The sequence below is a fragment of the Brachyistius frenatus genome, unplaced genomic scaffold, assembly GCF_029030835.1.
Source record: "Brachyistius frenatus isolate BFR_SWC_R1_liver_20210118 unplaced genomic scaffold, ASM2903083v1 Contig_18, whole genome shotgun sequence".
Lineage (NCBI taxonomy): Eukaryota > Metazoa > Chordata > Actinopteri > Embiotocidae > Brachyistius > Brachyistius frenatus.
Genome location: NW_027210617.1, coordinates 4,538,681 through 4,549,790, shown reverse-complemented (window position 1 = coordinate 4,549,790; position 11,110 = coordinate 4,538,681). Strand labels below are relative to the sequence as shown.

At 39.6% G+C, this 11,110-nt stretch overlaps 1 protein-coding gene across 2 annotated transcripts; it reads left to right on the top strand.

Moving 5' to 3' along the window:
• Positions 1-342: 342 nt before the first annotated feature.
• Positions 343-9,666, top strand: LOC138618905 (AN1-type zinc finger protein 5). Of its 2 annotated transcripts, none has more exons than XM_069694993.1 (6): positions 343-469; positions 1,733-1,932; positions 2,301-2,412; positions 3,881-4,014; positions 4,731-4,838; positions 5,926-9,666. In XM_069694993.1, exons 2-6 carry the CDS (start codon positions 1,773-1,775, stop codon positions 6,072-6,074), a joined length of 663 nt encoding a protein of 220 aa, XP_069551094.1. In that variant the 5' UTR covers positions 343-469; positions 1,733-1,772; the 3' UTR covers positions 6,075-9,666. The 2 variants fall into 2 exon arrangements, with proteins under 2 accessions (XP_069551094.1, XP_069551095.1); XM_069694994.1 differs by lacking the exon at positions 5,926-9,666 and adding an exon at positions 5,333-5,919.
• Positions 9,667-11,110: the final 1,444 nt, after the last annotated feature.

Genomic DNA, 11,110 nt, shown 5'->3' with positions numbered 1-11,110 from the left:
TAAATTTATTTCGTCTGTAAACCACAACAATAAACACGAGGACATTTCACTTGTTTTAAGATTTTACAGTTTTAATTTCAGTATTTATTTTGTGTGTGTGTGTGTGTCTGAACCGTGATGGAAGGAGCTGTCAATGTGTTGACGTTTCAATAAAAAAAAAAAATTAAAAAAAAAACAAGACACTTCTCGGTGTCCTGTTTTGAGTACATCTATAAGAGCATGTTGCGTGAGTTTGTGTCGGGGTGGTGGACTTTGCTGCTGGCCCGTCTCACGGAGGACTTTTTTTTATTATTTTTTTCTATTTTTTTTTTTTTTTTTTATATCGATGCTGGCGATGATGACGTCATGGTCGTTGTTTCGAATGTCGGGAGCTAGCGCTGGGTAGGAGGCCGCGCGCTCTGCTCGGGACACAACCTGAACAAATCTTCAGCCCAAGGTCGTCGACAGCCTCCGGTACCTCGAGATCCAGGTATTGTCTTTACCGTCGGCCGCGACGGGGGGACTCCCGCGGTGTGTTGCCGGTTTTAAACCCGCCGGGGGACGCTGTCGGGAGGCGCGCTGGCTCGGAGTCGGCTGAATTATGCTAAGCGACTCCGCTAACGTTAGCCCGCTAACACTGGCGTTTTATTCGATTGAAAACACCAGATGTGTTTATAACACGTCGCCAAGGACGCTGTGGCTTTTATTTTTCTTGATTTGCATCCCGATGGTACGGCCGACCGAGGGAGTTTTGCCCTTCTTTTTTTTTTTTTTCTTTCCCCCCCCCCCGCATAGGTATGCGGTGTCGGGACAGACAAAACGTCCAGCGAAGCTTGTTTGCTAACGTTACAGTGTTTGCTTTGAGCTATAAGCACATTGTTTTCTTCTGCGGACAAAGTCCTCTCGGGGGGGACAGGACAGGACAGGACAGGACAATCAGCTGGAACTTCTTCCAGCAACTTAGGACAGCGCGTAAAATGAGGCTTTTTTTTTTTTTTCCTTTTTCTTGGTGTTTTTTCTTTTTTTTGTACATGCATGTCTTCAGCTTTTGTTCCTGTTTTGTTAACTTTGTCCTGACAGAAACATCTCGTGAAGAAAGAAGCACCGAGCTGAGCTCGTGTTTCCGGAGACCTTTGCTTTTGTCTATAACCGTGAAAATCAGGACGAGTTTGTTGTCTTTTTGTTTGTTTGTTTGTTTGTTTGTTTTCGTTGTCTCTCGCAGCTCTCTCTCTGCACAGTTTTTTGTTTTTTTTTTTTTTTTGGTAACAAATCCACAGCTTACTACTTTGAAAACTCCTGGCACGTTGTTGCCTTGAGGGTTGCAGGAAGTGCAGTGAATTATTGTGATCAGTTTTATTTTTGGCATTTATTTGCTGCCATATTTGGCCATTAATGTCAGATTTATTTATTTTTTGTCGTTTACATTCATTTGGATATGTCGTTTTGATTGTATTTTGTTGCGTGATAAAGTCCAGTTCTACCGTAGTGGCAGAACTGGACTTTATTTTGGTTGGTTGAAGTTACGAGCTTCTTTTTTTTTTTTTTTTTTTTTTTTTTGACAAACCTTCATTACAGCTGCTAAATAGTGGGCCATGACCCTTAGCTCACAAAGAAACTCACATTTTTTGCTCCAGCTCTGCTCTCGTGCTCGCGTGCCAGTCTCCGAGCTCTTTTCGCCAAAACATGGAGAAAACGATGTCATCAAATAGGGACTGATAATCATTTTGACTAACTTTTGCAACCCCATTTTCAGGAACATCCTCTCCCGTCCCCCTTGCCCCCTCTGTCAGAGCATGGCTCAGGAGACCAATCAGACGCAGGTGCCAATGCTTTGCACTATGGGATGCGGTTTCTATGGTAACCCCCGCACCAACGGCATGTGCTCGGTCTGCTACAAGGAACACCTGCAGAGACAACAGGGAGGGGGGCGATCCAGCCCCCCGGGAGAGAAAGGTAGGAAGATGGAAGAGGCACGATCTATAAAAAGCGGGGGGGGGGGGTGCCGGATATGGGTCTGCTAGGTGAAAAAGGAACTTCGGGGTAACTCAAAAACTCTTCAGGTATAGGGGGGTACTTGAATTTGCTAAAAGGGGTTGGAGAACCGAGGTAGCAAGTGGCTGCCTACACTGTGGCATCAGAAAGCAAGAGAGGGACATCACCATCTCTTGTTTCATATTCATTCAAAATCTGATCATAGTAGACAAAACGCATGCGGTGAATGGTTGACATACTTAGAAATAAGTGGAAAGTCGTCCATGTTCAGGGGTAGAACAACAGGTTCTGTGTTGTTTGTGGTGTCAGACTGTCCCTTCCCCATACAGCTGCTACATCACCGACGGGAACACCAGGATCAGCTGGTGTGACTGTGGAGAGCACAACCTCAGAGCTCAGTACAGAGGTGGCAGGAACCCCACCTGAGGAACAAGCAACCAGGTTAGTTGACTTGCATGCCCCATGTTGTTCCAAAGTGTACAAAACAGCAAATCATCATGCATTGGTAATTTTAATATACCTCAAGTAAAATTCTAAATACAGTATTCTGCAATCAGTGACTTTTTTTTTTTAAAGAAGCACCACGAAAAATATGTCCTCTTGGTCTTTGTAAATATATTGTACATTAAATAATATTGTTTAAATATCTGTTTACTTCACGAAATAATGAGTAGATCAGCTTATCTCTTGCTCTAAAACACATTGATCTAATGTGCTTTCATTAGTCACATTAACTCATACTAGTACAACAGCTGTCCTCTGCATAAATCAAGAGATGTGTGTATTTTTCCCTTTTACTTCACCACAATTCAACCTTCTGGTCGTTTTACAGCTCAAACATTTTTAACCTAGCCTGATGTCTGTGAACTGTCTTGTAAGAACTCGTTGTCAGTCATTACCCATTTTTCTGCCAGTTTTAAGAAGTTCATACCCCTAAATTTTGTGTGATGTTTTGCTATAACTTCACCGCATACATAGTGTATGCCAGTGACTTCATACTGCCATTTACATAGAGGCTTACAATATGTTTCAAGGGGGGTCAGGTATAAGCCCCGAGAGACAAAGGCAGAGTTAAGCCACATTATGTAGCTTTGTTGTCTTTGACACTGAAAGAAGGAGCCGAGGAGTACTGTAGTTAGAAATGTGCTTGAGGGGCTGCTCTTAAAAGCTGCAGTATAATGTTGAATGATTGCTGCAGGCCTAGTTCATTTTTTTGTTCCTGCGTGTTACGTAAGGGCTCTTGTATGGTTTGTTTCAGCTGTGCCAGTAAATTATTCTATTTGTTGTGATGGATGAGAAAAGTATTTGAACATGGTGATGGGTTGGAATTCTGTGAGGCTGTTTGAATTATAAAAGAAAAATGTCTGCATTACAATAGATTTTTTTTTTTTTTTTTTTTTTTTAATAGATTTGACTGTGATTTCCTTGAAAGAAACCATATAAAGAAAGACAGTGAACCAGGACAGGATCTTAAAGAAAGAAAATCTGATACACCACTTGAGGATTTAATATTTGAGCAGTAACTGCTGTAGTAGAATATAAGACCTTCGTTTCCTGGAAAACACAGATTCCCCACATTTATAATGCCACCAAGTTGTTCCAGTAATGGCTTTATTTCTCTCAGAGTGTCAACAGAGAGATCCTAACAGTTGTTTGTTTCCAAAATGATGAAATTATGGTGTTATTATTTGTGCCTGATATGTGCCTAGTGAAAACATAAATAAGGCATCTCTCAATGTAGTTTCTGGCGAGCCTGTTGAGACAGGTCGAAAACAAAATGATGGTACGATGTATGCAGCAAAATAAAACAAGAAAAAATACCGGAAATGGTCAAATATCTTGTTATTTTTGCTCCTCTTAATTTTTGGGTTTAAATGGTCTAAAATGTATTCATTGGCTTTTGTTGTAGTGTTAGTCCCAGCTCTCCCAGCCCAGTAACTCAACAGATGACCGCAATGAGCATCTCCCAGGATTCAGAAGCTGTAGACTCTGATCGAGCGGAGGCTGAGGAGGGAGAAGAGGAGGGTACTTCCAACAGCTCAGGTAAACATCAAAGAGAGCAGTGGTGCTTTCCCAAGTCAGTCCCACTATCCACACAACGCGAATCATACTCAAAGCTGTGGAGGGGACTCTTTATCAAAGACCACACTGTGAATAAACAAGTTAACAGTGGGATACACTTGCCACCCCTAAAACAATATAATCTGTGATCATGTTTCCCATTGTTTTTCCCTTTTTATTTCATCTATTCTCCATCTTGAAGTTTACTTCATTTTTGGGAAGAGTGGGGGTTTTGTTAAAAAAAAAAAAAATTCTTCAACTTATAAGATGTCTCTGCTCTCTGGCATGAGTGATTCAGTTTAGGAGTGTTGCAATTCTGCAAAGGTGGCTGTTGAATTGTTGAAGGCTTCGATTGCACCCTTCCACATGACACTGGTTTGGATTATTTTTTTTATATAGACAAATATTATATTCACCTATATATTCCATATAGTATGTATTACCTTTTTATATATATTCCACTTACTTTCATGTAGTCCATGATAAATGAATAGGGTGGCGGTGTAGTGCCTGAAATGAGCTCTAAAAAATGATTTAAAAAAATTAAAGAACAAAACCACATCAACTCTGGCCATTTTATATCCTCTCTTTCTTATGTGACTCATAAGATTTTGCTTTCAACTGACTTGGAGCAGTAACACGCACGGTTTAATTACTTATTATTACTGATTTACTTCACCTTTTTTTTTCGCCTCCAGAGCCAGCGGGGGAAGCAGCACAGGCTTCGTCTGATGGTGACCAAACTCCTGATAAAAACAAGAAGAAGAACCGCTGCTTTTCTTGCCGGAAGAAAGTGGGCCTTACTGGTAAGCGAGGGAAGAATTTCACACAAACACATGCTAAACTGTGGGCTCCTCTTAGGTGCTGGTGTGGTCCAAAGGTTTAGGAGTCATGAATCTAGTTTGCTGGTGTTCTCCCATTCTCACCTGACCGTTACAACCTGACACAGTTTGGAATTTTTTTTTTTAAACACACTTTTTGGAGATCTCTTTTGTCTTCTGGTGAAGTGGCCATGTGTGCACGTGGTGTGATATCAAAGATATTTATTTTATTTATTTTCCATCTCCATTTCTTCTCAAGCTGACACCATTTGCAAAGAGAAACGATTACTGTTAGACACAAACAATTTCACCTTTTTTGATCTTTGGGTCTAAGCTTTTACTCCACACTTAGATATGTTTTCTGTATCTAAAAATTTTAAAAAAAAATCTGATCTTGCCAGACTTCTGCTACTAACTTTGAAATACTCATTTTTTTAAAGGCCTCCACTCACTCTTCACAACTCTCTCACCCTCTGCAGCTGGTGCCAAAGTCTGCGATCACTGTTTTACCAAAACATCAACAGATTTGAATTCAAGTATTCTGATTTATTGTTAGACTTACTGTTACTTTCAAGGACTTAACAAAATCAGATACCTGTAACCTACATATGCAAAGTATCACCAGCAGCCCATGGTTTGTGTAATGTTTTTCCTCCATTACCAAACACTTTGATACAGAGAGCAACATACTGCAGGTTAGTGGTGCATTTCGCAGTCTACTGCTTGGCTTCCACTTAGTGGCCAAATAGAAGGAGGTTCAGGAGGGCTTTTCAGTGTTAATAATGATCATTTTAAGTCAGACTAATCCTGAGTATGCATGTGAAAATGGGCCCAAACACAGCCGCCCGCATAACAGGGGTGCTCTCATGGTCTCTCAAGGCTTTTTAACTTTTAAGAGAGATTTTATTGGACAGTATTTGAATTGTATTAGATGCCAATTTAAAAGCAGTTAAAAGCCCGCGGAGGTTCACTGCAACAATATGTCTGTATAATAATAAGAGTGCAATGGCTTCATGATGTTTATGATGAACGTCCTGTGTCTGACTGACCTGTTTGCTTCTCTCTACCGAAGGTTTTGACTGTCGCTGCGGCAACCTGTTCTGTGCCATTCATCGTTACTCTGACAAACACGACTGTCCCTACGATTACCGGAGTGCGGCCGCTGCCCGCATACGCAAGGAGAACCCCATCGTGGTGGCCGAGAAAATTCAGAAGTTATGAGGCCTGAATGCAAAAAAAAAAAAAAAGAGTCTCGCTGACTTTTTGAAATCTGAACAATGGCGACTTGGATGAAAACACCTGATATCATGGCTTCATTTGTTCATGGTAGTGTGAGGCGGGCGGGGCGGGACGGGGCGGGGTTGGTGTGGTGGCAGCCACAGTCCAGACATTTCCCTTACTAGCATCTCCCTCTCTCTCCGCTAGTGACTGCAGCCGAACCCGAGTGTTTTTGTATGTGCGTGTGTATTTGTATGAAAGTGTGTGCGAGTGCGCATTTGCTTGAGAGTCGGGGAGAGAGCAGCAGGGGCTTGTGTTGTGTTGCCGTGGGGAGGGAAGGCATTTGATTTTTTATTTTTATTTTTTACCCCTTTTTGTTTCCAAACTTTGGGGGGGAGGGGGATCGTGTGAGTTTATTTTTATACAATCCCTGTAGGTAGTTGAAATTGAACAGGGATAAACTGTTAAGGAATGTGTCACAGCCTGCATAATGACACATGAATATTTAGAGGGTCTCGTGAGTTTAAAAAAAAAAAAAAAAAAAAAAAAAAAGCTTCACAAACCTAACTGGGTGATTTCCTGTATCAGCAAGACCTACTAAGGGCTTTGGAATATCACATTTTCTCCCAGACTGAAAAATGATGTCAACTTCTTGTCAAATTGGCTTTTTTTTTTCTTTCTTTCTTTCTTCCCCCCTCCTGTTCTCTTTGGATCACCACACATTGAACTCCAAAGTCCCAGCTTTTTCCAGATATGTCTATCTTTAATATATGGACTTGTATGGATACTGGGTGCATGAACAGTTATTAGAAGGGGAAGGTGGGGCAGGTAAAGCGTAGGGGAAAACGGAGAACCTTGACTTAACTGAGTGATTGAATTCTGTGTTGATGTTTTTTTTTTGTTTTTTTGTTTTGTTTTCCGTTTTAATGAGCGTATGACATCAGAAGATCTATATTAATATATTGTAGTTAGCTTGAATTGTGTGATTGCATTCTATTTATTTTTTATCGTTTGGTTGGTCTGTGCTGGAGGATTGGCAGCATGTCAGCAAATCACTAAGATTTGCGTTTAACCTTTTTTCAATTATATTTAAGTAATTCATCTTGATTATATAACCATTGAAGGAAAAAAAAAATACACGAGCTCTGACACGATGGAGTAGAGTCCAGTTAAGCCGTTACAATTAAGATTGTGCCGTACAACGTCCATTATTTGGGATCTTGAAGCGAAGCACAACAAAGTGTGTCGACTGCCGAGCACAAACTAACGTGCCACACCTACTCAGTTTTGTTCAGCATCTGGGTCATTTGCAGTTTATATTTGAGATGTATTGCCGGCTCTGAGGAAATTGCCTTGTTCGACTGACGAGACGTTGTTTTTTAGTAAAGGCGATGCGCTCTCCTTGAATGCCCTTTTATGTTCCTTGGAGTCAGAGGGAAGCCCCACGTTTCTCTAACCACCAGCAGACCACTGACACATGCTGAATGAAAACTGACCCGGGTCGCAGTGACGAAACAAAACGACACACGTTCTGCTCAGCTAAAAAGTAGAGATTGTTGCAATGCTGCGGAGTTGCGTGCTGTGCTTTTACATTGTGCTCAGATTCCGACGAATCCTCAATGCGAAGACCGCCTCTAGCTAGCTTCTTCTAGGAAGATCAAACTTACACGCATGTGTGCATTTAAACATATGAGTTACTGTTTTGTAAGTGACTGCACAGTTTGAAACGAAGCTGGAATGTTTAAGAAGCCACATGGCAGTAGCACAATGCATGGCTGGAACCTCGAAGTTCAAGTTAACAGGACTCTTGTTTTTTTTTTCCAAATGTAAATACCATATGGCTCCTATTCATATAGTATAATCTTAATGTAGATTTTTGCCAGGTAATAAAGGTGAGGAATTAAGGTGAAGAATAGTACTATGTGTATTAAAGTGCTTTTCATAATTATCCCAAAAAAGAATTTGCCACAACTGGCACCGATATTTCCCCCATCTTGTTTCCCCTTTTATTTACAAGTTATTACATGTAATGTTCAAAGTATTTTGAAGAACTGGCTCTACCGTGAGTATCTCCTACAGGCCGCTTGGCTTCTATTTTACAATACTAGTCAGATTGTTGACGAGCCCCTCTAAGCTTTATTAACGTTGCTGAATTACACATTATCCCAGTCCATGCTTTTATCCTGTTACTGAAGTCTCATAGCATAGCGATATTACTGAAAGTTAAAAAAAAAAAGGCCCCGTGTGAGACACAGAGGGGCAGTTGAGGTTTCATCTTTTCATTATTAAAAGTTTCCCTGTAAATGTTGCTTGATCTTGATCATTGAATATTTATGACAGAGCTGTAGAAATGTTGCAAGGAATTTGCAGGGTATGCATTTTCAAAATAAGCCAATGCAGAATGTGTTGGATGTGAGTGATGCTTTTCCTTATATATACACAGAATATCATGTTGGACCTGGGAGGATTTAGTTCTGGCTCTGATTGGAAACTTTGCCTTTATCAGAATAACTATTTAAATCTCTGAATGGCTGTCTTGATGCCAACACCAACGCTCTTTACCCGGGATAAGTTGGTCATCTATAGTGACTGTGATTTAATTTCTTCCTCCATCTCAAGCTGTAGTGTAAAATTGAAATTCAGAAGGAGTTTATCTTGAGTGGTGACGAGAATAATTGTCATGTTTAGGGGGACTTGTGGTCAGTGTTGCTCTGCAGTTTGGTGTATGTTTATATATACAGAAGTCTAAGACTGGCTGGGTTGATGACCATTACAAAAACATATTTGCACACAAAGTGCTCAGTTTTCTGTTACAAGAAATGGTCCTTTTTTAGAACAAGTCTTTTACTTGGAATGATTGTTCAGCTTTGTAAATGATGGGGGTTTCATGGTTTACACTTGTTTTCTATTGACTGCTCAAATCAACCCTTTCAACTTGTTTTTCTTAATAAACATGAGCAGTTTGAATGTAAACCAACATAATTCACACAAGTTGTCATCTATCAAATTATTTGGCCCCGATATTGGCTGTCTTTGGGAAGAGGATGGAGGCCCAATTGTCTTACTTTTGATTTGGGACAGTTGGATCACTAAAACTGTTTTGACTTTCTGTGACTTTGCACCAGCAATTAGGGCTATCGTACCTAAATAATCTAGATATTATCAGTACATATAAATTTTTTTCTTCCTTCTGTTGCATTGATAATGTTTTGATGTCTCCAGTCTTGTCTTTAGCACAGCCTCTCGTAATTATGTGTTCATCATGCAAGGGTTTTGATTGATGATGATGATGATGATGATGATGATAAACCTGCTAGTTATGATGAATCTGGTTAAAGTTTCGTTTTACTGCAGAAAGGAAGACAAATGAAGAGGACTTTGTTCATTTTGTCTTCCATGAGCTTTAGGGACTTCAAATGAAATCTCCAATGTCCACAGAGATGTAGTTCTTGTCCCTTGGCACTCCAGTCCCCCAGAAACACCACCAGATTGTTTTTTTTCTTTTCTTTTTTTTTTTTTTTTTCTTTTAAGAGTTAGGATTGTATGATGTGTAAGAGTAAGTATAAAACAATAAAATCACAAAGTTTATTTTAAATTACACTTGTCTTTTGTATTTCTTTTAATACGTTGTTTTAAATTAATGGTGATTCTTTTGAATGTTCAATCAGAACAATATTTGTATATTTAAGTCATACACTGATAGTTTCTTTGCTGCTGTAGACCAGTACATTTATACACTGTGGCCCCACTGCTTTTGTGCTTGTATATTGTTCTCGGACTCAGCAAAACACTGTAGGCACAAATGGTACTACACAATAGCGCATAATGTGCTTCAGTGTGTGCTGTAAGAGGAGTTGCCACGACGGCTACTTCACTGCACAGTATTGTGTTTTTGTATATATGAATTAAGTCATCATGATGTATTTATAGCAAAAGATTCCATCATACATTAGTCTTCTTTTATAAGATTTATAACCATACAAATAGGTTTTACCAATTTAATGACTTATCCCAACAACGGCAGCTGTGTCGTCTTCTGCCACTAAGCCAGACTAAAGCCCATTGAACAGGGTGTTGAAGTGAGGTGGTAATCAGAAAAACATAAGTGATAAATAGAATTATGTTTTTTTTTGTTTTTTTTTAAGTTATTTTTATCAGTTGTTTGGCAGAAGGTATTTACATTTTTCTTATGATACAGTGTTTGTTTTACACTTTTGTTGACCCACTTATGTCAATTTACTTCCCGAGCATAAGCCGTAACCGTGTGATTCATTTCTTAACCTAAGGTCCAATAATTTAGACCCTGGACACCTAAAGTCTCCCCCACAGGTTTTTACTTAACAGGCGCCCTCAGATGGTGCCTGGTCGCCCTTTAGCACAGCAAATATACTTATCATAACAGCTGAAATTAATAACATTAACAATGATTTCGTTCCAATGTTGAATTTCTCAGTAAGTAATTCCTGTGGGCTTGCATGCACAATGCCAAGAGTTCCCCTAAGTGGAATACTGCCATCCCTGATAATAAATATGCCTCAGCTTTACTAGTGTGACATGTTAAAATATCTGCTGTGACTAAGGTCTTTTGAAATTTCCTAAAGCATTTTTTTCTTTTAATAATCCAGATTTTTCTAACTTCACAAAAGTCTAACTTCATCACTGTGAGCATTTTAAATTTGAGGTGCTTTATACTGAAGTAATAGTTCCTCTGAAAACTTGACAATTCAAAGATTATCCGGTGTTCACATAATGTTTCAGAAAAGGAGCATTGTTGATGTGTTTTTTAACACAACTTTAAAATGCTGTGAGTCCCACAAATTAAATTACAATCACTTCCATTGTACTGGGTTGGAAGTAAAATAGAGGATGAATATGTCAAAACCCGGTGCAATTAAAACTAAGATTATAGATTATATGCAACTGTAGGCAAAAGGTAATTAAGAAAAGGTTTTAGTTTTATTGGTTTTAGGCAGCCTAAGCCAAAGCTAAGGTGTGGGTGTACAGGGTCGGTAACAAGGTGGTCTAATTCTTGCAGCCAT